The sequence below is a fragment of the Cervus elaphus genome, chromosome 5 (assembly GCF_910594005.1).
Source record: "Cervus elaphus chromosome 5, mCerEla1.1, whole genome shotgun sequence".
NCBI lineage: Eukaryota > Metazoa > Chordata > Mammalia > Artiodactyla > Cervidae > Cervus > Cervus elaphus.
This window is the reverse complement of record NC_057819.1, coordinates 20,343,259-20,370,865: the sequence shown is the minus strand read 5'-3', so window position 1 is coordinate 20,370,865 and position 27,607 is coordinate 20,343,259. Positions and strand designations below refer to the sequence as shown.

General features: G+C 44.2%; 1 protein-coding gene and 1 non-coding gene across 3 annotated transcripts; both read left to right on the top strand.

The window, feature by feature from the left end:
* Positions 1–742: 742 nt before the first annotated feature.
* RILPL2 (Rab interacting lysosomal protein like 2) lies at positions 743–27,607 on the top strand. Of its 2 annotated transcripts, XM_043902019.1 has the most exons (4): positions 751–1,456; positions 10,731–10,882; positions 17,570–17,683; positions 27,081–27,607. In XM_043902019.1, exons 1-4 carry the CDS (start codon positions 1,133–1,135, stop codon positions 27,109–27,111), a joined length of 621 nt encoding a protein of 206 aa, XP_043757954.1. In that variant the 5' UTR covers positions 751–1,132; the 3' UTR covers positions 27,112–27,607. The 2 variants fall into 2 exon arrangements, with proteins under 2 accessions (XP_043757953.1, XP_043757954.1); XM_043902018.1 differs by lacking the exon at positions 10,731–10,882 and having other exon boundaries at positions 743–1,456.
* Positions 17,344–17,447, top strand: LOC122695820. Its single transcript, XR_006341570.1, has one exon. It is a non-coding gene; the product is annotated as a U6 spliceosomal RNA (small nuclear RNA).

The window sequence follows — 27,607 nt, the reverse complement described above, 5'->3', positions numbered from 1 at the left end:
ATATACTTATTTTACTTATGGTAAGCCTAAGAGTTTATCTACCTATTTAATCACAGGGTGTTGTCAGGTCTGTGATTAATGGATTACTGAACCCTTGTCCAGGGGCTTGCTTTAAGCATTAGACTATTGTACCATCTGAAAATAGTATGTATTTTGATTGTTTTCTTGTTCACAAGCTTATTGTTTGTTGGAGGAAAGAATGCAGGATACCCGATAGCATTTTCGAGCACTTCCTATGTGCTTTTTTGTCACACACTTTGTCTCAAGATCGCGTATATTCCTCACAGCAACCCTACTCCGTTGGTACCGTTTTTTACACAGTAGTAAAGTGGGGTTCTGGAGGAGTTAAGTAACTCTCCAAGGCCACACGCTGGACAAGTGGAGGATCCCAGGAGAGGGCCAGGTTCACAGCGCAGGGAAATCTCCAGTTTACTGAGGCTCGGATGCTTTAGGTCCCGGTGACAATGGGCCTGAAAGCTCTACGCAGTCCAGACCTCCAGACTTCCTCCTGGAGCTGCCGCCTACTGCTGTTTTCCCGCTACGCCGCAGAAAATACTCTCAGAGACCGGATCCGCCTCCACATACCATGCAAATTCTATGGCTGGAAGGCCCGAGTTCAGCAAGGGAAAAGCTGTGTGCTTTTCAGCCTCTTTCCCAGGCTGCGGTGGAAACCCCGCCCCCGTCTCCGTGGAAACCCGGCTTCTGCGGTCGCTGTTACCAAGGGGCGGAGCTGGGGGGCACTGCCCTTCCCCCGGTCTGCAGCGGCTCTCGGGCTGGGAGCGATCACAGTCACTCCTTAACCTCTCTGTTCCTCTTCTCCCCTGCCCTCCCTTCTTCTTGTCCTTTGGTGTCCCGAACCGTATCCTGGGGCCCGCACTCCTGCACGGACTTCGGCGTGGACGGCGCACCGGGAGTGCGGGCCTGCGAGCCGTCCTGCGTGGCCTCCACCGACGCCCCCACCTCCCGGGCCCACCCCTCGGCGGCGCTGATTGGACGCTTCTGGGCCACATTCCCCCGCCCCCTGGCCCGGCAGGGTCCTCGGCCCAGCGGAAAGTTTTCTGTGCCGGGAGGAAGTTGGACGTTCGCAGATTGCGAGAAAGCAGCTCCGGAGGCTGTAGGGGTCTGGGCCGCCATGGAGGAGCCCCCTTTGAGAGAGGAAGAAGAGGAAGAGGAGGAGGACAAGGCGGGCCCCGAGGGGGCTCTGGGCAAGAGCCCCTTGCAGCTGACCGCTGAGGACGTATATGACATCTCCTACGTGATGGGCCGTGAGCTGATGGCCCTGGGCAGTGACCCCCGGGTGACGCAACTGCAGTTCAAGATCGTCCGCGTCCTGGAGATGCTGGAGACGCTGGTGAATGAGGGCAACCTGACGGTGGAGGAGCTAAGAATGGAGCGGGACAACCTCAGGAAGGAGGTGGAGGGGCTGCGGAGAGAGGGCTCGGCCGCCGGCCCGGAGGTGAGTGCGGGAGAGCGGGGACCTGCCCCGGGGGCGGGGTGCAGGGAGAGCCCAGTGGGAGGGGGGGCCGCTTACCTCTCTTGAACATCCAAGCCCCTCAAAACAAATCCCCACGAGTATCAAGTCCTCAGTTTAGAAGTGTGTGTGCTCAATTTGCTGTCTTGTCCGACTCTTCGACCCCGTGGACTGTAGCCCACCAGGCTCCTCTGTCCATGGGATTTTCCCAGACAAGAATCCTGGAATGGGTTGCCATGCCCTCCTCCAGGGAATCTTCCTGATCCAGGGATCGAACCTGAATCTCTTGTGTCTCCTGCATTGGCAGGTGGATTCTTTACCATTGCTCCTGGGAAGCCCAGAAGCTTTATGATAGGTAACATTAACTGAGCACTGACTGGGTGCTGGGCCATGCACTGAGTATGTTCTAAAGCAGAGGCTTCCTGCTGGAAGAGGGAAGGGCAGAGTCTTAACCACTGGACCACCGGGAAAGTCCATCTTTACTTTCAGAAGACAGGTTGATGGGGACCTTGAGCAGTGGTTCTCAAGCCTTACTGTGTTACTCACTCAGTCATGACCAACTCTTTGCGACCCCATGGACTGTAGCCGGCCAGGCTCCCCTGTCCATGGGATTCTCCAGGCAAGAATACTGGAGTGGGTTGCCATTTCCTTCTCCAGGGGATCTTCCCCACCCAGGGATAGAACCCAGGCCTCCTGCATTGCAGGCTGATTCAGTACCATCTGAGCCATAAGGGAAACAGGCATTTCAGGCTTGCAGTTCAGTCAGTTCAGTCACTCAGTCGTGTCCAAGTCTTTGCGACCCTGTGAATCACAGCACGCCAGGCCTCGCTGTCCATTACCAACTCCTGGAGTTTACTCAAACTCATGCCCATCGAGTCAGTGATGCCGTCCAGCCATCTCATCCTCTGTTGTCCCCTTCTCCTCCTGCCCCCAATCCCTCCCAGCATCAGGGTCTTTTCCAATGAGTCACCTCTTCGCATGAGGTGGCCAAAGTATTGGAGTTTCAGCTTCAGAATCAGTCCTTCCAATTAATAACCAGGACTGATCTCCTTTAGGATGGACTGGTTGGATCTCCTTGCAGTCCAAGGGACTCTCAAGAGTCTTCTCCAACACCACAGTTCAAAAGCATTAATTTTTCAGCACTCAAGCTTTCTTCACAGCTTTATCAGGCATCAAAATCACCTTGAATGATTAAAACACAGATTGGCTGGTCCCAGCCCCAGAGTTTCTGACTCAGGAGGTCTGCAGTGGGACCTAGAATCTACAACTTTTCACAGGTTCCAAGATGATACAGGTGCTCTCGGTCCAGGTTTCACGATTTGAGAATCTTTGACCTGGAGTAAGAAATACATTTTAACTATAGAGAAATTACTGTTTATGACCACAGAAAAATATGTACAAGAATATCCAGGGCAGTTTTATTCATAATTGTGTCAAACTGGGAAACAATCCAGATGGAACAGAGGAATGGATTTTTTAACTTGTGGTATGGAATACTACACAACAATAAGAAAGTACTGAAACACACAACTATCTGGATGAACCTCACAGATATTACATTGAGAGGTAGAAGCCAGGTACAAAAGAGAGCCTCCTGTACGTAGAATTCAAGAATAGGCAAACTAATCTTTATATATATATACACACACACACGTGGGTATACACATATGGTAAAAATCATCAAGCTATAAATTCAAGATTAGTGCATATTTCTGTATATATGTTATGCCCCCATTTTACAAAATTACATTTTGCATCAATATCCAGAACTGATGAAACCAAAAATTTCAAGAAACAATTTATCCTGACTCACCCTTACTAAACATGATATATAGTCATACTTTCCTATTCTATTTTTATGAATTTTTAAATTTTTGTGCAACTCACTAAATTAATATCACAACTGTCTAGTGGGTCTCCAGTTACAGTTTAAAAAGAAACCTTCCCCAAGTGAATTATCTCATTTAATCCTCATACTATTATTATTCCCATTTTATTTTTTTTATTTATTTATTTTTTTTACCACGAATTGCTTTACTCAGGGCTCAGTTTCAAGGGAGCAGGGAAGAGTAAAATGAGGCAAGGTAGTGTGGAGAGTCCATTTGAAGGTGCGTTGTCAAGCTGGTTACCATCAGATGTGATCAACTGCTCCATCTCATGAGACTATCCCCTCTGGAGACCATCCTGCAAGAAAGCAAAGTTCTATTTCAAGTCTCCAAATAAATAAGGAAAGGCCTTTCCATCTTCAGCATTTGTACAAGTGTAGAAATCTGTGAGCAGGGCCCTTGACCAAACTCTAAGACATGTCTTGGTCAACCAAATCTCTTCTTTCTGGCTGGTTCATATTTTAGTTCTTCCTTAATTACAAAGGTTAGTTCTGGTGAGAGTTATCTTTTTTTTTCCCCTTGCCTGGTGAAATGCAGCTATATTATTCCCATTTTATAGAAGCGGAGACATAGAACAATTAAGTAATCTGCCGAGGACTTATAGCAAGTAAGAGATGGAGGCAGGATTTTAGTTCAGAGATGCTAGTCTGTTGTTTTTTTTTTTTTTCCAGCTGTACTGGGTCTTCATTGCTTCTTGAGGGCTTTCTGTATTTGCAGCGAGCAGGGATTACTCTCTAGTTGCAGCGCATAGGCTTCTCATTGTGGTGGCTTCTCCCATTGGGGAGCATAGACTTAGTTGCCCCAGGGCATCTGGAATCTTCCCAGACCAGGAATCAAACCCATGTCTCCTGCATTGGCAGGCAGATTCTTGTCTACTGCGCCATCAGGGAAGTCTTCAGAGATGATAGTCTTTTTTTTTTTTTTTTCAGAGATGCTAGTCTTAACCACACAGTACTGAAGTACAGACCTATGACTTTACTTGTGGTAACATTTGATGAGTGACTACACTGTGAGGGCCCTGGAGTTATGGAGCTAAATTAGACAAGGTCCCTGACTTCATGGAACCTCACAACTAATGGGAGAAGCAAGACACACAGACCTTCAAAACCAGCCCACAGGATTACAGACCCAGAAGTGTGCCATGAAAGGAAAACAGGAACAGGGTGGCTGAAATTCACAGGGAAGAGTGAGGATTTCTGGTAGCTTTGTTGGTACACTTTTACTTCACCTACTCATTAGTCACGATGACAATTCTGTTTGTAGATAAGCTTCTTCTTTAGGATCTGTCATATGAGATGGTTGAATATCATGATTAGTAGCCTGACTTTTGAGATTCAAGAGCAGTTAAATGACTTGCCCAAGATCCCTCAGCTCACATTTTGCACTTGTTTCCTGTCATCTCCAACTCCAGGCACAAAGATAGACCCACGATGGATCATGAACAGTGTGGTTGGCACAGGGGCCAGGCCATTTCCTGCCTGGGGCATAGCAGACAAGCTTCATTAGCCCCAGATGAGATAGCACATTTTCCTCCCAGACCGTAATCTTGAGAACAAGCGTGGGGGAAAAGGCAGAGAGAATGAATATTTAATGCCACTAGACAGTTTATAAAAATATACCCTTGTCTTTTTTTTTCCTTCTTGTTTTCTTAATTACTATTTTTAGCTGTGGTAAAGTAGAGGTGAAATTTACCATCTTAATCATTTTTCAGTACAGAGTTCAGTGGCATTAAGTCAATTCACACTATTATGCAACATCACCACCGTCCTCTCCAAAATGCCCATCTTGCGAAACTGAAATTCAGTGCCCACTAACCACTAACTCCAAATTTCCCTTCTCCCCCGAGCCTCTGGTAACTCTGTTCTCCTTTCTGTCTATATGAATTTACCTATTCTAGGCACTTCATATAAGTAGAATCAGATGATTTTTGTTCTTTTGCCACTGACTTATTTCACTTCATGTCACAAGTGGCATGTGTCAGAATTTCCTTCCTTTTTAAAGCTGTATAATATTCCATTGTAGGGATCCACCAGTTTGTTTATCCATCTGTCAATGGGCACGTGGGTTGCTTCCACCTCATGATCTGTATAAATATTGTTTCTCTGAACATGGATTTGTGAATCAATCTTCAAGCACCTGCTTTTAAGACTTCTGGGAACTGCTGTATCATGTGATAATTCTATTGTTAATTTCTAAAGGAACGGCCATTCGGTTTTTCATAGGGACTGCACCATTTTACATTCTATCTACTGTGCCCAAGAATTCCAGTTTTCCCACATTCTTACCAAAACTTGTTTGTCTTTTTTGTTGTTTTTTTTTCCGGCCACACCATATGCCATGTGGGATATTCCTTGTGAAGTGAAGTGAAGTGGAAGTCACTCAGTTGTGTGTGACCCTTTGTGACCCCATGGACTATACAGTCCATGGAATTCTCCAGGCCTGAAAACTGGAGTGGGTAGCCTTTCCCTTCTCCAGGGGATCTTCCCAACCCAGGGATTGAACCCAGGTCTCCAGCATTGCAGGCAGATTCTTTACCAACCGAGCCACAAGGGGATCAAACCCATGTCCCCTGCAGTGAAAGCACAGAGTCTTAACCACTGGACCATCAGGGAAGTCTTGCCAACACTTGTTATTTTGTGTTTTGTTTGTTTGATTACAGTAGCCATCCCAATAGGTGTGAGATTTTTTTTCCTTTGTCTTTTTAAAATTTATGTTCAAAATTCAAAAGTTACAAAAGTATTTGCCTTAGAAAAGCTCTAACATCCCCTCCTTGAAAAAAATTCAAGCCATCAGTTTCTAAAGTATCCAGAGATATTTCATGCAAACAAAAGCAGGTATGAATATAGTTTTCTGTTATTCACACAGATAGTATGATAATATATACCCTGTTCTGCCCCTTGCTTATTTTCACTTAATATGGCATGAAAGTGGTACTAAATCAGAATATAAAGAGCTTCCTCATCTTTTTTAAAAAATGTATTTATTTATTTATTGGCTGTATCAGGTCTTAGTTGCATGCAGGATTTTTAGTTCATATTACTGGCCTGTGGGGTCTAGTTACCTGACCAGAGATCAAACCTGGGTCCCCTGCATTGGGAACTCAGTCTTAGCCACTGGGTCACCAGCAAAATCTCTATTTCCTCATCTTTTAATGGCTTTTGGAAACTTCCATTGTACAATAATATCAACTGTTCAACCTGAGGGTTCTCAGCTTGGAGTTTTTGGGACCCCACTCCCCCCTGTTCCCCAAGATTATGAATCTGATCCAGGAGATCCATGAACTTGCATGGGAAGAAATTATATTTTTATTTTCACCAGCCTCCAGATGTAATGTACCATTTTATTCAATCATGAATGCATTCATTTTGGTGTTTGGTAGAAATTAACACAATACTGTAAAGCAGTTAGCCTTTGATTTAAAATAAATAAATAAAAAAAAATCATGAATGTAGAAAACAAACCACAGTAATATTATCAGTAGTACCTGTGACAATCATTAGTGGAAATCACAGGTGTTTTCATATCCCATTACAATGTAGTACATATCTCAAAACTTTGTTTTCGTTCTCTATCTTATTGGACCTATGGCTCCATCATGTTTAATGAAGGAGCAGGTCTCGGGATCACATATTTATTTTTAGATTTTGATGAGTGTATGTTATCTTAGTTGGTTTCCTTGTAATCCTATGCCTTTTGTTTTATACATTTAAAATCACTCTGAGATGGAATCTATATGGGCTTTACCAGACTGCCAAAAAAGGTCTGTAGAACACAGAAATGTTAAGAATCTCGGCTTTAACCAGCTTCCTATCAAAAGACCTTTGTTTTCCAATCATTTGCTCTGAGCCTGAGCCTCAGTGGATTACTCTGATCTGTACCAGTTGGCCCCTGAGTATGTAGAGGAAGTGGACTCACTGGGTCAAAGGAAAGGCATTTGACGTTTTGATGTGTATACGTGCTAAGTCACTTCAGTTGTATCTGACTCTTTGCAACCCCATGGACTGTAGCCCACCAGGCTCCTCTGTCCATGGGATTCTCCAGGCAAGAATACTGGAGTGGGTTGCCATTCCCTTCTCCAGGGGATCTTCCCAACCGAGAGATGGAACCTGGGTCTCCCGCATGGCAGGTAGATTCTTTACCGTCTGAGCCCCCAGAGAAGCCCAGTGCCACCAGGAACTGTTGCCAAATTGCACTCTAAAGGGGATAAAGTGGTTGGCTCCCTTTGCAGTCACCGAAGGAGCCAGTTTCCCCACAGCTTTTACGACACAGTGTTTTCTCAAACACCACTGATACTTGTCGGTCCAAGAGGAGGAATGTGGACACTACTGCCTTTCTCTTTGTGGTGTGCCTTATTCTCTTTCTCACCTGTAGAGTATTCCAGAGTGTGGTTGTGCCCCCGTTTATTTAACTAGACTTCTGCTAATGGACATTTAGGTTGTTTTCAAATATTTGCTTCATTTTAACTTCAGTTTGAAAAAATGTCAAACCTATGGAAGAGTTGCAAGACAAGTGCAATGAACACTTGTGTACCTTTCACCCTGATTCAGTTGTTGTATTCAGGTGTGCGTATATGTGTGTTTGCATGTGTGTTTAGTATGTCTTAAGAAATACACACTGGGGACTTCCCTGGTGGTCCAGTGGTTAAGAGTCTGCCTGCTAATGCAGGGCACGTGGGTTTGATCCCTAGTCTGGGAGGATTCCACGTGCTGCGGGGCAGCTAAGCCCATGCACCACAACTACTGAAGCCTAGAGCCCGTGCTCCACAACAAGAAAAGCCACCACAATGAGAAGCCCGAGCACTGCAACTAGGGAGCAGCTCCCACTTGCAAAACTAGGGAAGGCCCATGCAGAGCAACAAAGACCAGCACAGCCAAAAAGAAAATAAATAAAATTATTTTTAGAAGAACAGAAATAGACACTGAAACTTCCCTGCTTCCACTGCAGGGGGTGTGGGTTCAGTCCCTGGTAGGGAAACTAAGAGCCTGCGTGCTGCAAAGTCCAGCTAAAAAAAAAAGATATACAGACTGAAGTATTTATAGACACCCATATACACATATGTATATACACATTATTTACTCATTCAAAGTCTGGCCAGCTATTTGAGCAGACATTATGGTAGCTGCAGAGTTAGTAAAAGATTAGGATCTTTCAAAAACACAAAGATTAGGATCTTTCACCCTAAATGCTAAATACTTCAGTGTGTATCTCCTAGACATACTGTTACGCAACCACAATAAATGATCAAATTCAGGGGGGAAAGATGGTAGAATACTAAGATCTAAATGCCATCCCTATTCAAAATTCATAATAATGACCTTTATAGCACTTTTTTTCTGATGTAGAATCTAGTATAGAGTTGTACAGTATCTTTAGGAAATCTCTCTCTCTCATTTTTTTTTTTTTTTTTGGCCACACCTTGAAGCATGTGGAATCTTAAATTCCCCAACCAGGGATCGAACCCTCGCCCCCTGTAGTGGGAGCTTGGAGTCTTAACCACTGGACCACCAGGGAAGTAGGACACCTCTCTTTAGTCACCTTTAGTCTGGAGCAGTTCCTCAGCTTTTCCTTCTCTTTCATGACATTGACATTTTTGAATAATTATGTATCAGTCTCTGTAGAATGTCCTTCAACTTGAGCTTGTTCTGGTGTCTCCTCACGGTTGGATTCAAGTAATACATGTTTAGCAGAGTTTTCACTCAAGCAATGCTGTATCCTTCTCAGTGTCTCATATCAGGAGGTGCCTGATTCAGTTTGTCATTATTGGTGATGTTTGGTGATGTTAACTTCTAGCCCTTGGTTACAGTGTTGTCAACAAAATTTCTGCACTGGAAGGGTGCTTTTATGCCCTTTGTAATGTGCAAGTAGCCTATGGGAAAATACTTTGAAACTGTGTAAAATAGCCTGTTCTCCGACAAATTTTCACCCAATGGTTTTAGATCTATTCATTAGTCTTGCCTGAATCAATTATTACTAAATTGGTTGCGAAAGGATTTCCTAACTCGTATCATCATCTACACATTAATTGGCATTCCAGGGATCTCCTCGGTGGTCCAGTGGTTGACTCTGCTCCCAATGCAGGTGTCTGGGGTTTGATCCCTGGCCAGGGAAGTAGATCCCCCATGCTGATCCCACATGCTCCAACTGTTAGTTCGCTTGCTGCAGCTGAGAGTTCGCATGCTACGACTATAAGATCCTGCATGATACAGGAAAGATCAAAGATCCCCTGTGCCTCACCTAAGATCTGGTGCAGTCAAATAAATAGATAAATATTAATTGGCATTCTGCTGTAAAGTACAGATTCCCTTCCTCCCCAGTGTATTAGTCAGAGAAATAGAACAATAGGAGGTATAGATGTAGCTATAGATATAGATGAGAATATTCATTATAGGAATCAGCTCAGGTGGTTATGGAGGCTGAGAAGTTCCACAATCTGATGCTTGCAAGCTGTAAAACCAAAAAAGCTGGAGTAATTCAGTCCAAGTTGGAAGACTTGTCTCAGGGGCTGATGGTAAAAGTCCTGGTATGGGACAGTTCAAAATCCCAAGAACTAGGAACATTGATGTGCAGTGCTCAAGGGCAGGAGAAGGATGTCCCAGCTCAAGCAGGGAGCGAATTCACCCTCTCTCCACCTTTTTGTTCTGTTTGGGCCCTTAATGATGCCCACCCACACTGGGGAGATCCCTCTGCTGTACTTAGGTCACCAAATCAAATGCTAATCTCTTCCAAAACGCACCTTCACACACACCTCAAAATAATGGGCTAACCAACTATCTGGGTATTCCTTAGCCCAGTCAGGTTGACATATAAAATTAGCTATAAGATCCCCATTAATTAGTTAATTAATTTAAATTAAAAAATTATAGATTCCTGAATCCTCTTTTTATTTGATGATTTATTATCCATTCTTGTTATTATTCGTGTTGTTACTCAGATTGTTCAGTTTGGCCAGTAGGAGCACCTTCGAATGATGTCCTTTTGATCTGTCTCCATCCCTTATACAATGGAATATTCCAGACTCAACTTGGACTTCCCCTGCTCCAGCCCTAGACTCAGCCCCTCTCCAAGGAGCCCTGTCTCCTTTCTTGGAGAAGAGTCCTTAGAACGCTTACTTCTTCTTCTTTTAAAATTTTTTAAAGAGGATCTTAGTTCCCCAACCAGGGATCACACCAGGGCCCAGAGTCCTAACGAAAGCACAGAGTCCTAACCACCGGCCTGCCAGGGAACTCCCAGAACTCTTCACATCAAACACCTGCAGCAGGCAATGCCTCCCCTCATCAGGCCCCTGGGAGTAACAGAACAAGAGAACTTCCCTTTCTGGGATGGAAAGTCCATCCTCATGTGGGGAAATGTACAAGCGATATCCTTTCTTACAGGTGGACCTGGGACCAGACAAAATGGTGGTTGACCTGACAGATCCCAACCGACCACGCTTTACCCTTCAGGAGCTGAGGGACGTGCTTCAGGAGCGCAACAAGCTCAAGTCACAGCTGCTGGTGGTGCAGGAAGAGCTGCAGTGCTATAAGAGGTGGGCTCTGCTGCCCCAGGACTCCTGCTCTGTAGACCCGGAGCCTGTCCGGGACTCCTGGATATGTTACCTGTCTGTTCTGATGCTCGTTCAGTCAACTTACTGGAGACCCACTCTATGCTGGAAACCATTCCCGGCCCTGAGGGTAGAGCAGGAAACGAAATAGGGAGTCCATGCTAGTCTAGGGGGAAGATAGGCACTCAGCCAGGAAGCCTGCAGTGAACACGCCGGATGAGGGTGGTGGATGCTGAAGAGAATGTAGAAAAGTGACTTGACAGAGACTGGGGTGCTGGGGAGGGGCCTGTGTCAGATTGGGTGGGCAGGGAAGACCCCTCTGAGGTGAATGACAGGAAGCAGCCAACCAAGTAACAGTTTGGTTGGGCAAAAGTAGAACAGGAAGTGCAAAGGTCCTGGGATGGGAACCATTTGGCCAATTTAGGGACCCACCATGGTGGAACTTGGAATGTGATACAGTGGTTCAGAAGAGACCAGGAGCTGGTTATGTTGGCCACAGAAAGGAGCTCTAGGTTTTTTATTTTGTTGTTGTTGTTTTTATTGGAGTATAGTTGTAATGGCAATCCACTCCAGTATTCTTGCCTAGAGAATTCCATGAACAGAGGAGCCTAGAGGGCTACAGTCCACGAAATTGCAGAATCAGACACAACTGAGTGACTAACACACATAGTTGCTTTACAATGTCATATCAATTTCTGCTCTACAGCAAAGTGGATCAGCTATTTGTATACATATATCCCCTCTTTTTTGGATTTCCTTCCCATCTAGGTCCCCACAGAGCACTGAATAGAGTTCCCTGAGCTATACAGTAGGTTCTCATTAGTTATCTATTGTATACATAGTATCAATAATGCATATGTGTCAATCCCAATCTCCCAATTCATCCCACCCCCACCAAGGAGCTCTAGTTCTATAGCAAATGTAAAAAGAAGACTCCGGATGCCTTAATCAAGGGAATGACTAGGTCTGATTCACTATTTGAAAAGATCAGTGTGGTGATTCTGATAACTGAACAACTTGGTTATGTAAGAGAAAGTCCTTGTTCTTTGGAAAGCCACTTAAGTATTTAGGAATAAGGGGGTAAGATTTCTCCAATTCACTCTCAGGAGAGTTCAGAGAGAAGGTAGATAGTTGCAGGGGTGGATGAGTCAGTGGATGGAAAGACGGATGGATGGCCAGGTAGGTAGATAGATACATGGATGAGCATCTGAAGGATCGGGGTAAAAAAATATATGGAAAGTTTTTGCACTAGTACTATACCTTTTCTCTAAGTTTGAAATTGTATAAAAATTAAAAGTTAAAAAAATCATCGTAAATATTGTATACAGGAGGAATAGTAGGATAAGCAAGGCAGGAAATAAGGAAGTTGTTGATGTAGCAGGCTTGGACTTTGTTGTATCCCTCTGTACCATGTTTCCTGAAATGTTTTACTTCACATAGGTATTTCTTGAAAAGGAAGCTCTGGGAAGTCCCCTGGTGGTCCTGTGGTCAGGATTCGGCGCTTTCACCGCCATGGCCCAGGTTCAGTCTGTGGTTGGGGAACTGAGATCCCACAGGCCACAGGGCACAGCAAGAAGGAGCTCTGTGGTTGAATAATTCTGAGAAGCCCGCAGTTAAACAAAGCAGTTTCATTAGAGGCAGGCAAAGGAAAGACCAAAAGAATAAGAATGTATTGCCTACTAATATTTGTTTGTTTTTATTTTATTCATTTATGTATGTGTTTTTGGCAGCGTGAGTCTTCATTGCTTTTCCCAGGCTTTCTTTTTTTTTTTTTCCCCAGGCTTTCTTTAGTCGTGACGAGCTGGGGCTGCTCTTTGTTCAGTGTGAGGGCTTCTCTCGGTGGTGGCTTCTCTTGTTGCAGAGCAGAGGGTCTAGGCACACAGGCTTCAGTAGTTGCAGGACACAGGCTTGGTAGCTGCGGTTTGCGGGCTCTAGAGCACAGGCTCAGTCAACTAGTGTTTGTTTCATTTTGGTGTATTGGTGGCGCTGCACAGCACATGGGATCTTAGTTCCGCGGGGGCAAACCCATATCCCCTGCATTGGAAGCGTGGAGTCTTAACCACGCTTCCAGACCACAGGGAAGTCCTGTGCCAACTCATATTTATCAGTTCGGTTCAGTTCAGTAACTCAGTCGTGTCTGGCTCTTTGCTACCCCATGGACTGCAGCACTCCAGACTTCCCTGTCCATCACCAACTCCCGGAGATTGCTCATGTCCATCAAGTTGGTGGTGCTATCCAACCACCTCATCCTCTGTCGTCCCCTTCTCCTCCTACCTTCCATCTTTCCCAGCATCAGGGTCTTTTCCAATGAGTCAGTTCTTTGCATCAGGTGGCCAAAGTATTGGCGTTTCAGCTTAGCACTAGTCCTTCCAATGAATATTCAGGACTGATTTCCTTTAGGATGGACTGGTTTGATCTCCCTACAGTCCAAGGAACTTTCAAGAGCCTTCTCCAACACCACAGTTCAAAAGCATCAATTCTTTGGTGCTATGCTTTCTTTATAGTCCAATTCTCACATCCATATATGACTACTGGAGAAACCATAGCTTTGACTAGGTGGACCTTTGTTGGCAAAGTAATGTCTCTGCTTTTTAATATGCTGTCTAGGTTGGTTATAGCTTTCCAAGGAGCAAGCATCTTTTAATTTCATGGCTTCAGTCACCATCTGCAGTGATTTTGGAGCCTAAGAAAATAAAAGAAAGTTTCCATTGTTTCCCCATCTGTTTGCCATGAAGTGATGGGACCAGATGCCATGATCTTAGTTTGTTGAATGTTGAGTTTTAAGCCAGCTTTTTACTCTCTTCTTCCACTTTCATCAAGAGACTACTTAGTTCCTCTTTGCTTTCTGCCATAAGCGTGGTGTCATCTGCGTATCTGAGGTTATTGATGTTCCTCCTGGCAATCTTGATTCCAGCTTGTGCTTCATCCAGCCTGGCATTTCACATGATGTACTCTGCATATAAGTTAAATAAGCAGGGTGACAATATACAGCCTTGATGTACTCCTCTCTCGATTTGGAACCAGTCTATTGTTCCATGTCCAGTTCTAACTGTGGCTTCTTGACCTGTGTACAGATTTACCAGGAACTCTGCTTAGTGTATCCCAAGCATAATTTCAATTAGTGTTCACAGCAAGCCTGTGAGTTAGGGTAATATTATCCCTAAGATGATCAAAGGGTCAGAGAGGTCAAGTAGCTGCTCAGAGTCCCTGGGCTGGTGGTGGCAACCTTGAGATGTGATGTCAGACAGACTGACATCAGAGCCTGAGCTTTTCGTTATCACACCACCTTGAAACTTGGCAAGTTTGGAAGTATGAGATGTACTCTGAAACAAAACAAAACAAAATCTTTTTTTTAATTTAACTGTGCCGGGTTTGCAGCGTGAGGGATCTTTAATTGAAACGTGCAAACTCTTAATTGCAGTATGTGGGATCTAGTTCCCTGACCAGGGATCCATCCTAGGCCTCTTGCATTGGGAACACAGAGTCTTAGCTAATGGACTACCAGGGAAGTCCCCCAATGATCTTATTCATTAAATTCATTCAATGTGACATCATTAAGAGAGCAGCAAGTAAAAATGTCCTTAGAAAGTCCTATCCGAAAGGACTGAATTCTGCCAACAGGAATTTAATTGTCTTCCTTCTACTGAGGTTGGAACCATGTTAATGGAAAGACCTGCCTTCATCTCATTTAATAAGTGCTCCAGACACAGTTAATTAAAAAGAGGAACTGCTAGACTGCCAATGCCGTAAGCAGCTTGCAAGTGAATAAAGCAACACATGTTGGTTCCAGTTTTGAATTCCCAGAGAACAACAGATGGGCACTTCCCATCTGGTGCAGGCTGATAGACAGATAGCAGGATTCTGTTTCGTCTCTAGTGTTATATATTCTGGAGAAAGCAGCATGTCAACTGAGGTGTTCTCTTAGCAACTGCATCAATTTGGAAGCCCAAGCTCATACTAAGGATAGTTTTTAACTGAAGGCAGCTATGGTAGACTGTTTCCAAAGATGGACACAACAGTTTTTCCCATCTGGCACTCCTTTTGTAGTGAGACTTTGCCACTCCTCTCATCGGAGTACAAGTAGAGTCTATTTTTCCTTTCCTTGAACCTAGATGGCCACATGACTTGCTTGGACCAGTTGAATGTGATGGAGGTGATGCTGTTTGGCTTCCAAGGTTAAGACTCTCAAAGGCCTAGCAGTTTCCATGTTTGTGATCTCAGACTGCTGCCTTGAGACTGCCATGCTATGAGGAAGCTCAAGGTAGTCACGTGGAGAGGTCACATGAAGAATCGAGGGGTCCCATATGACAGCTTCAGCTGATCCACCAACTGAACACGGCCACTTGAGAACCCCAAACTGGATCATCAGGAGAACCACCAAATCAACCATAAGAGATAGAGCCATCTGGGAATTCCTTGGTGGTTTCAGTGGTTTGAATTTCACAATCTCACTGCCAAAGGCCTGGATTTAATCCCTGGTTGGAGAACTGATATCCTACAAGCTGTGCAGAGCAGCCAGAAAAAAAAAAATAGAGCCATCATGAGAAGTCATAAATCATTGGTTGTTTTTTGTTTGTTTGTTTGTTTGTTTTCTTTCTTTCTTTTTTTTTTTTTACTTTTGGCTACACCCTGTGTCATGTATGGGATCCTAGTTCCCCAGTCAGGATTGAACCCACTGGACTGCCAAGGGAGTTCCCCATCATTGTTGTAAATTACTAAGTTTTAGGGTGTTTTGTAGCTGTAGGTAGTGGAGAAAGGTAATTTTTGGATCAAGCTACCAGTATGGTTGGTTTTGGCTCTTTCTGGCTTGTAGACAGCTGCCATATTGCTGTGTCATCAGCTGGTGGGGAGAATGAGAAAGAGAGAAAGCTGTATCTCCTTTTGAAGGGGCACTAATCCATCATGAGGGCCCACCCTCGTAACCTCATGTAAACCTCATTGTCTTCCAAAGGCCCTATCTCCAAATACTGTAATACTAGGGGTTAGGGCTTCAACATACAAATTCTTTTAAAAAAATTTCTTTTTTATTTTTTCTTGTTTTTTTGACTGTGTTGGGTCTTAGTTTCAGCATGTGGATTCCTTTAGTTGTGGCATGCAAGCTCTCAGTTGCAGCATGTGAGATCTAGTTCCCTGACCAGGAATTGAACCCAGGCCCCCTGTACTGGGAGCTCAGAGTCTTAGCCACTGGACTACCAGGGAAGTCCCAACATATGAATTCTGGGAGGACATAATTCAGTCTATGGTAAGGGGGAAATTTATGCCTGTACCATAGGCATAAATTTACCAGTTGGTATACACAACAAAATACCTAAGTGGATCTAATGAGCTTACTGGGTCAGACATTGAAACACTTCATCACAGTCAGGCTTCTTTTGGTTGCAAGTGACAGAGATCCTATTCAAACCAGCCAAAGTACAAAAGGAGATTTTGTCGGTTCACATAGCTGGGAAGGATCCTACAATTGCTGTCAGAAATAAAGGAAAAAACTGCATCTAAGACCTCAGGGTTGGAATCAGGGACCCCAGAACTGATTCTTTCTTTGATTCTTTTTCTTTGTTGGCCTCCTTATCTTGTATTAAAGACAATCCTTTTCTGAATCTTAGGGAGCATGACTGCTGGCAGTCCCAGTTGAGCAAGTGAGAGAGAACAGCCTTCTTCCAAGTTCTATGCATCAAGTCCAGGGAAATACTCTGGCCCTTTTTGGGTCACTTGACCTCAGTATCTTATTGATTAACATCAATCTAGCTCTTCATACCACCTGACTTACTGTATTATTTTTACATTTTTACTTATTTATTTGTTCGTTGACTGTTTTCTTCTCAATGGAATGTAAATTGCATGAGAGAAGATATTTTATCTGTTTTGTTCATTGCTATGTCTATATACCTTGGTAGACTATGCAGCTTAATAATATTTGTTAAATGAATGAATTCCATGTATTATCTCACTTAATCCCTCAATCCTAGAAGGCAGGTACTTTTATGATCCTTTTATTACCAATTAGGAAATCAAGGCTTAAGTTAAAGCAGCCGTCCCCAGCCTTTTTGGCATCAGAGACCAGTTTCACGGAAGACAATTTTTCCACAGACCAGGGTGGAGCGGGGGATGGTTTCAGGATGATTCAAGAGCTTTACACTTCTGTGCACTTTATTTCTAATCTAATTCCACCGCTGATCTGACAGGAGGTACCAGTTGGTGGCCTGAAGGTTGGGGAGCCCTGAGTTAGAGAATTTATACATGATCATGTTTCTAGAAAATAGAGAAGCTTGAAGTACCAGTCATGGTAATCAGATAAGAGAAAGAAAGAAGAGGTATCAACATTGGAAAAGAGGAAGGGAGATTCCAGAGATCTAGGCCAGAATGTCTAACTCTAGAGCTTTCAGTGATAGTATTATTAATATAATAATAATTAGGAAAAAAATAATTATGAAGAAACTTCACTTTCAGTGCCCACTTCGGCAGCACATATACTGCAATTGGAACAAAACAGAGATTAGCATGGCCCCTGCATAAGGATGACATGCAATTTCATGAAGCATTCCATAATTTTTTAATAACAATGAATATGTAAATAAATAAACTGTAAAAAAGGAAAAGAACCTTCACTTTCAAAGCTGCACAGATAAGAGATCTGCAGTAAAACAACCCACTTATTTATCTCATTTTTCCCAGTGGCTTGATTCCACCAAGAGAAGGCCCAGGAAGAAGAAAAGAGAAAGAGACTCTTGTTCCCATGGGCAGCAATGCCAACAGCAACAAGGAGGAGAAGACAATCATAAGGAAACTGTAAGTTGACTTGCTGCCCCACGTTGCCACTAAATAATTGCTAAAGAAAGGAGTTGGGGTGAGAGGGGGAGGCCCTGCTCTCCTGGTGGTGGTCCTGCAGCTGATATGAAAACCCTACGCCGGTGTATTATGGTGTCTTCTAGGCAGTAGTGTAAGCACCTGACATTATTAATTCATTGACTCATCACAGTGACCCTATGAGGTAGATACTGTTGTTATCCTTGACTCACAGATGGGGAAATAAATTCCAGGGGGTAAAGTTCTGTACCCAAGGTCACACACATTGTAAGTAGTGAAGTCAGTATTTGAACCCAAGGAAGTCCAGGTTCTACACTGTACTGCCTCCCTGTGATATAATAACAATAATCAGATAATAATACTAATAATAATAAACAACAAGAAAAACAATAGCAATAATTATTGGAGTTTACGGGGGATAAATCATCACCTCTTTTACCTCCAACTCTGGAGGGTCCCTTGTCTCCCAACATTAGGACACATAAGACAGTTTCCTTCGAACACTCCCCTTGTTTTCATGCACCTTTGTTCATTCCTAGTTTCTTTGGTTGCTGCACCTCAAGCCATAGAGTGTGAGATGATAGTTAAAGTTCAGATTCTCAGAAATCAAGTCACTGGTTCTAGGATGAGGCCCAGAAATCTGGATTTTTAATGAATGCCCAGACAATTGAATGTGGGGAACCTTTGGACAACAGCCTGAGATATACCTTTTCTTCTTTTTTTAAAAAGTATTTATTTATATATTTGGCTGTGCCGGGTCTCAGTTGCAGCACATAGGATCCTCGATCTTCGATGTGACATGTGGGATCCCTTAGTTGTGTGATGCGAACTCTTACTTGTGGCAGGTGGGATCTAGTTGCCCAACCAGGGATTGAACCCAGACCCTCAGCATTGGGAGCACAGAGACTTAGCCACTGAACCACCAGGGAAGTCCCCAGATATGCCTTTTCTGACTCCAGGTATGAATACAACTAGGCACACCTTAGTTTCTTCCATTTCTTAAACAAAGGAAAACAACAGAATTGGAAAAAGTAGAGATCTTTTCAAGAAAATTAGAGACACCAAGGGAGCATTTCTTGCAAAGATGGGCACAATAAAGGATGGAAATGGTATGGAACTAACAGAAGCAGAAAATATTAAGAAGAGGTGGTAAGAATACATAGAAGAACTATACAAAAAAGATCTTCATGACCCAGATAACCATGATGTGATCACTCACCTAGAGCCAGACATCCTATGTGAAGTGCAGTCAAGCGGGCCTTAGGAAGCATCACTATGAACAAAGCTACTGGAGGTGATAGAATTCCAGCTGAGCTATTTAAAATCCTAAAAGATGATGCTGTGAAAGTGCTGCACTCAGAATGCCAGCAAATTTGGAAAACTCAGCAGTGGCCACAGGACTGGACAAGGTCATTCCAATCCCAAAGAAAGGCAGTGCCAAAAAATGTTCAAACTACTGCACAGTTGTACTCATCTCACACGCTAGTAAAGTAATACTCAAAATTCTCCAAGCTAGGCTTCAATAGTACGTGAACCAAGAACTTCCAGATGTTCAAGCTGGATTTAGAAAAGACAGAGGAACCAAAGATCAAATTGCCGACACCTGTTGGATCATAGAAAAAGCAAGAGAATTCCAGAAAAATATCTACTTCTGCTTCATGGACTATGCTAAAGCCTTTGACTGTGTGGATCACAACAAAATGTCAAAAACTCTTTAAGAGATGGAAATACCTACCTTACCTACCTCCTAAGAAACCTGTATGCAGGTCAAGAAGCATCAGTTAGAACTGAACATGGAACAACGAACTGGTTCCAAATTGGGAAAGGAGTACATCAAGGCTGTATGTTGTTACCCTGCTTATTTAACTTATGTGCAGAATACATCATGCAAAATGCCAGACTGGATGAAGCACAAGCTGGAATCAATATTGCCAGAAGAAATATCAATAACCTCAGATAAGCAGATTACACCACCCTTATGGCAGAAAGCAAAGAGGAACTAAAGAACCTTTTGATGAAAGTGAAAGACGAGAGTAAAAAGCTGGCTTAAAACTCAACATTCAGAAAACTAAGATCATGACATCTGGTCCCATCACTTCATGCCAAATAGATGGGGAAACAGTGGAAACAGTGACAGACTTTATTTTTTTAAGCTCCAAAATCACTGCAGATCATGACTGCTGCCATGAAATTAAAAGACACTTGCTCCTTGGAAGAAAAACTATGATTAACCTATACAGTGTATTAAAAAGCAGAGACATTACTTTGCCACAAAGGTCTATCTAGTCAAAGCTCTGGTTTTTCCAGTAGTCATGTATGGATGTGAGAGTTGGATCATAAAGAAGGCTGAGTGCCAAAGAATTGATGCTTTTGAACTGTGATGTTGGAGAAGACTCTTGAAAGTCCCTTGGACTGCAAGGAGATCATACCAGTCCATCCTAAAGGAAATCAGTCCTGAATATTCATTGGAAGGACTAGTGCTGAAGCTGAAGCTCCAATATTTTGGCCATGTAATGCAAAGAACTGACTTATTGGAAAAAACCCTGATGCTGGGAAAGATGGAAGGTAGGAGAAGGGGATGATAGAGGATGAGATGGTTGGATGGCATCACTGACTAGATGGACGTGAGTTTGAGCAGGCTCTGGGAGTTGGTGATGGACAGGGAAGCCTTGCATGCTCAGTCCATGGGGTCACAAAGAGCTGGACATGACTGAGCGACTGAACTGAGCTGAACTGAGGCACACCTTTCCTCCACTCCAGGCTGAAGCAAGCAGCCTGTTGGTCTTGGTTGCTTTGAAAATGTCTGGCCTGGTGACAGTTTCCCAGCTCCTGGTCTTTTGGATCGAAAGTGAGAAACAGCCTTGGTCAAGGGTGTCTAACTCGAAAGCCTATTGGGGCCAAGCACTTCATGTGGATGTGTGAGGGGGATGTAGGGTAGGGTAGGGGACATTTGCCCCTCAGTTCTGTCTGGCCAATGAACAACTTGTTAACAGACCTTCTGATTCTTGAGAGATGCCAAGACATCAGATTTGTTCATGGAATCTGTTTTCCAAATGCTGGCAAATCATTTAAGCTTAAAAATAAAGTGTGTGATCCGAATGAACCCACATTGTGGGTTGCAACAGATCCTCAGCCTCCATCCAGCTCTTGCTTCATTAGTCTTGCCTCCCAGGGAGGGCTGAGGGGACCTCAACGTCCATTCATGTATTTGGTCATTAGTTAGTCAACAGACTCTCACTGAGTCTATATTATATTGTGCGCCAGGCGAGATATTCACCCTGAGGGTACTGCCGTGACCAGTTTTGTAAGGACTGTGTCAACTCCGGTTTTACAGGGAAGTAATTTTGAGGGGTCAGAGATTCTGGGTTACCTTCCAGGATAGGTTTAATTAAGATGCCTTTGTTTCAAGAGAGAAGAGAGATTTTTTGTTTTCTTTTTCTTTTTTTGGATCCTCAGGAACAGAGTGTTCCATTAGTGATTCTCAGCTCATGGCACGATGAGCTTGTTGTCAGCACAAGCTTTCTTTCTTCTTGCTTTTATTTATTCCCTCTTTATCTCCATCCCCCATTCGCAATCTGCTTCCCAGCTCCCCTCCCCCTCAGCCCATCTCATATGTATTTAATGTGCTCTAAAAAGTATATATTGTCTTATGTGGATGTGTTTTCAATGGTAACTGATATTTTGTTTAACACTTCATTCTCATTCTGTTTCCTAGTGCTTTTTTCCCCCCTTTTTTTTACCAGGCACTCTTCTTTTTTAGGCTTTTTTTTCTTTTTTTTTTTGCTGCGCCATGTCTGCGGGATCTTAGTTGCCAACTAGGGATCAAACCCCTGCCCCCTGCAGTGGAAGCTCAGAGTCCTAACCTCTGGACCGCCAGGGAATTCTTCAGGCACTTTTTAACAAAAATTTTAGTAATATGTTTTACTAATTAATGCTTCCAAAATACTGTCATTTTCAATGATAATAACTATAAAATATTGTTAGTGAGATATTTTACAATCTTTTTTTAAAAATAGTAAGCCCTTGAAATCTTATGTATATTTCACACTGACAGCATATTTCCATTAAGACTCGTAGTGTCCACTGTATTGCGCGGCACAGCTTTAAGCAATATATGGTCAAATGCTTTGGGTTTTGAGAACTGAGTGTGAATGATCCTTTTCTTTAGTGTTTTTTAAAAATTATACCTAACATAAAATTTACCATTTTGATCATTTTTTAAAAATTGAAGTTAGTTGATTTACAGTGTTGTGTTAGTTCAGGTGTATAGCAAAGTGATTCAGTTATACATATATATAATATATATCTTTTTAAATATCTTTTCTGTTATAGGTTATAACAAGTTATTGAATATTATTTCATGTGTGGTACAGTAGGTCTTTGTTGTTTATCTATTTTATATATAGTGTGTATCTGTTAATACTAAACTCCTAATTTATTCCTCCCCTGTGCTTCCCCTTTGGTAACCATAATAGATTGTTTTCTATGTCTGTGAGACCATTTTAGTCATTTTTTTAAAAAATACTTTTTTATTGGGCTGCACCAGGTCTTAGTTGCGGGACATAGGATCCTTAGTTGAGGTACTCCGGATCCCCAGCCACAGCACTTGGAGTCTTTAGTCTCAGAATTCAAACTACTAGTTTTGGCATGTGGGATTTTTTTTTTTTTTGGCATCTAATTCCCCGACCAGGGATTGAACCCAGGCCCCTGAATTGGGAGTGTGGAGTCCTAGCAACTGGACCAACAGAGAAGTCCCCATTTTTCAGGGGCATTATATATCAGTATGTTTACAGGGTCTTCCCTTGGCCATCCAGTGGTTAAGACTCTGAACTTTCACTGCAGCGGGTGTGGGTTTGATCCCTGGTCCGGGAACTAAGATCCTACATGCTGTGTGGTGTGGCCAAAAAAAAAGAAAAAAGGAAATTTATGATATTGTGCAGCTATCACCACAATCTATTTCCAGAACTTTTTCATCATCCCGTCCTGAAACTCTGTCCCCATTAAACACTAACTGCTCAGTTCCCCTCCCCCAGCCCCTGGCAGCCACCACTCCCCTGTCTGTCTTTATGAATCTGACTACTCTGGAGACCTCATGTAAGAGGAGACATACAGTATTTGTCCTTCTGTGACAGGCTTATACGATTAGCATATTGTTCTCAGGTTCATCCATGTTGTACCACATGTCAGAATTTCTTTCATTTTTAAGGCCTGGTGATATTCCATGGTATGTGTAGACCACTTTTGATTTATCTATTCATCTCTTGATGGACATTAAGCAATTTTTTGTTTTGTTTTAATTTTTTCTTTATTTGACTATGCATGCATGCGTGCTCAGTCGCTTCAGTCCTGTCTAACACTTTTCAACACTATGGACTGTAGCCCTGCCAGGCTTCTCTGTCCATGGGATTCTGCAGGCAAGAATACTGCAGTGGGTTGCCATGCCTTCCTCAAGGGGATCTTCCCAACTCAGCGATCGAAACAGGGTCTCCTGCGTTGCAGGTGGATTCTTTACCATCTGAGCTACAAGGGAAGGCCTTATTTGAATATACCGGGTCTTAATTGTGACCTTGCAGAATCTAGTTCCCTGACCGAGAATCAAACCAGGCCCCCTGCATTGGGAGCTCGAAGTCTTAGCCACTGGACCACCAGGGAAGTTCCTAAGCAGTTTTTTAAGATCCATCCACCTAGCAGCGTAGACACACCTCTTGTTTCTAACCCCAGTAATGGGATCCCAGGTTGCCTTCCCCCATTGTGGAGAGTGCTGCAGTGAATATCTACATGCTTATTCATGTCCTCTCATGGATTTGTGTGTGAATTTCCCAGGGATAGACATCCAGGAGGAAAATTGCAGGGCCACGGGCCTATCAGCCAGGGTTCTTGTTTATCAAGAAATCAAGGTTCACTCAAAAGGAGTGACTGAAAAGATTTCAAGAAGGGACATTTTACAGAAGTGGGAACAGAGATAAGGATGGAGAAGCACCTGGGGCGGGCAACAGAGGAGCGAGGAGAGGGAGCTGTGAGGGGCCCTGGGGGAGTCAGACTGAAGTGTGGCCTTCAGAAGAGGAACACACAGTGACTAGTGAGACAAGGCCGGCAGGGACAGAGCCGGGAGTGAATACCCCTACATTTCTCTCCTCCCACCCTCCCACCTCCTGCTGGTGCTTCCCATTGGCTGAGCCCAGCCAGAAGCTAGAGGACAAGGGAGCTTGTTGAGATCATCCACAGATGTCAGCCTCCTGGAGTTGAGAGCAGGCCAGAGAAGGGAGAACATGATTCTGTGGGGGCAGATAGCCCACAGAGCATGCATCTTCTTAGTTAAGCATTCCCAGGCTTGTGGGATCTTAGTTTCCTCACCTGGGATCAAACCCAGGCCCCCTGCAGTGGAAGTGTGGAGTCCTAACCACCGAACCACCAAGGATGTCTCTGCCAGGCTTTCTTTTTTTTTTTTTTTTAGCCAGGCTTTCTTTTCTCCTTTCTTTTCTTTCCTTATTTTTTGCTTGCACTGGGTCTTCATTGCTGCCTTCGGGCTTTCTCTAGTTGCGGCCAGTTGCGGGCTACTAGTTGCGGGCTACTCTCTCATTGTGGTGCATGGACTTCTCATTGCGATGACTTCCGTTGCTGTGGATCACAGGCTCTGGGCACACGGGCTTCAGTAGTTGCAGCATGTGGGCTCAGTACTTGTGACACATGGGCTTAGTTGTTCGAAGGCGTGTGGAACTTCCCGGACCAGAAATTGAACCTGTGTTCCCTGCGTTGGCAGGCAGATTCCTATTTACTGTACCACAGGGAAGTCCAAGTTTCTTGAATGACTGCATGAAAACAGCTTTGTCAGACAAGACCACTTGAAACCACATTTATTTATTCCTCCAGCAAATATTTATTGAGGGTCTACCGTGCAGCAGGCACTGTGCTAGGTGCTGGGGTAGAGTGAACAAGACACAGTCCCTGCCCTCATGGTGCTTACATTCTAGTGGGAGAGGTAGAGAGTAAACTGGTCAGGACAATTTCAGGGAGCTACTTTTTCATTTTTTTGGCCTCACCTTGAGGCATGGGGGACTTTAGTTCCCCCATCAGGGATTGAACCCGTCCTCCCTGCCATGGAACCACTGTCTTAACCGCTGGGCCGCCAGGGAAGTCCCGATAAAGAGCTACTTTAAATTTGTTGAGTCCTGGAAGGCGCCTGTGAAAAGGTGCCAACTCAAGCTGAGCCCTGAAAGACCATAATGATCTGAGTTTTCCCTGCCTTTCTGGCAGAAGGAACAGCAGGTATAAAGGTCAGAGGCTGGAGACAGCTTGTGCAGCAGAGACAATGGTGGCTGGAGCAGCAAAGAGAAGGGAGGTGAGGTTGGAGTGGGAAGTGATCGGGTCGTTCTGGGCCACATGGATCCCAGTGATGACTTTGGGTTTCATTCTAGGTGCTTTGGAAAGACCTTGGAAGGTTTTAAGCTAGGGAGTAACATGTCTGTATTCACCTATAAAAAGCTTAAGGACCTCCCTGGTGATCCAGGGGTTAAAACTCCATGCTCCCAATGCAGTAGGCATGGATTCAATCCCTGGTCCAGAAACTAAGATCCCACATGGCACATGATGCAGCCGAGAATAAAAAATAAAATCTTTTTGACAAAACAAAAGTTTACTCTGACCACTTTGTGGAGAAGGGTTGATAGAACAGAGTCAAAGTGTTTCTTCTCCCTAGAAAGGGTCTCCTGTGGTAGGATAATGTATGAGAGAGCATCTCCACCCTATAGAGGATATCAGATCTGAAAGTGTTTATGTGGGCTATTCACTGGCTGAGGATCGCACTGGAAACAAGGCTTCCAGATGCATAAGCTACTGGTTTCTTTCTGCCTCTTCTTGGGGAGTTCTTTGGGTCACATAATTGGAGTTTGAGCCTGATATGGCGAAAATGAAATGTATGTAAGCCAGCCTAAGGACATGGGCTTCCCAGGTGGCACTAGTAGTAAGGAATCCCTCCTGCCAGTTCAGGAGATGCAAGACTTGGGTTCGATCCCTGAGTTGGGAAGATCCCCTGAAGGAGGGTATGGCAACCTGCTCCCTATTCTTGCCTGGAGAATCCCGTGGACAGAGCAGCCTGGCGGGCTATAGTCCACGGGGCCGCCAAGAGTCAGACACGACTGAGCACACATTGAAGACACAGATTTGAAGACAGTGAGGCCGCGATTTCATGATCAGACAAGCTATGGGGTGAATGAATGAATGACTTCCCGAAGAATTAGGTCACACTAAGAAGGGTTTTTATCTTTGTCCCGAGAACAATGGGGAGCCCTGGAAGGGTTTAAGCTGAGGAATGACTTAGCTCTGCACAGTGATGCAGTCATGCTGGCTGCTATGTGAGTGGATTGTGAGGGCGGCGGGGGAGGGGGCGGACGGGAAGGCTGTGGTGCTCATCAGGGTGGCTCGGCCTGGGGGTGGCAGTGCAGGAGATAAGTGGTGGGATTAGGAACATATTTGGGGCATGGTGACTAAAATATAACAGATGGGCTGACAGGAGAGGAATTGAGAACAACTCCCAGTTCCTGGCTTGAATGACTGGGTGGGGGTGATGTCATTTCCTGAGGCAGGGAAGTGGGGGTTGGGAGGTGGTATACATAGGTTCAGGGGGAGGGCGGATGTGCCCTAACGCCTGTATCCACACATGAGTCAAGGGCTCGCCCCTGCCGTTGCCGGCAGAGCTCCTAGCGGGGCTGGGACTGGGGGTTGTCTTTGACTAGAAGCAAGAGCCTGTATCCCCATCACTGACTTTTCAGCTCACTGGCCATCTTTGCATCTTTCCAACAACCTGAACTAGCATTGACACTACTTTGTGATCACCTCCATGTGTCAAGTGCGTCAGGAGGACTGAAAGTGTGGTGTTCATGCCTCAGGGGATATCTTTATATGTTTTATCTGTTATTTCCAAGAATTTACATGTTAGTCATTCATTATTCCTTCTCAGGGAACACTGAGAAGTTATCGTTTCCTCTACAATAAAAACCACTTAAAATGAAAACAAAAACATTCCAGACTCCATTTGTCAGTCTAGCACAGTGGTTAAGTGGGCTTCTGGGCCCAACTCCCAGTTCCAAGGCATAATTGTGTGACCTTGGGCCTGTTACTTAACCTCCCAGAACCTCAGTTTGCTCATCTGTAAAATGGGGATATTGACTATACTCGACCTCCTCATGTTGTTATGAGTGTGAAATGAACTAGTAGATGGAAAGCCCTGGAACAGTGCCTGTTGCATAATGAGCTCTTAAGAAATAAACTTTTGAGTGAATGGCCTGCAGGAGCTGCTTACAGAATTGGCAGGGGGTTGTGCACCCTCCGCTTCAGAGCTCTCTCTGTTTCCTCTGACCGCCCCCTCTCTCTCTCCACCCAGGTTCTCTTTCCGATCAGGGAAGCAGACGTAGACCTGAGGCTACAACTGCGTTCTCAGACACAGAAGACAACCCACAAAGACGACTTCCACAATCATCTCTCAGTGCCATGCGTACCCACTGCACTTGCTTCTTCACTTCCCCTCAAAGCCGTCCGAGGAGGAAGGGGTGAGGCTTTCTCCCTGGCTGCAGAACTGAACACCCCTGAATGGTGGGCCAGGGCAGGAGAAGTGGTAAAAGAAATTGAGAAAGCAGAAGAAAAAAACAGTGGGGCCACCTGCAGCCCCACTTCAACCACCCAGGGGGCCCCAAACACGTAGATGTGGATGCCAGCTCTGCTTCCCTGGGCCCACGTCTTTACCACACAGCAGTGAAATACACCAGCCCAAGTGGGGATGGGGAGAGGATGCAGGAAAAGCTGGTATGGACATTGCAATGATAACTTCACTGATATTTAGTGAATATTTGATTTTGCTCATATGATTTTCTATGTATAATTTTGTATTAAAGTAAAACAACTTTTACACTT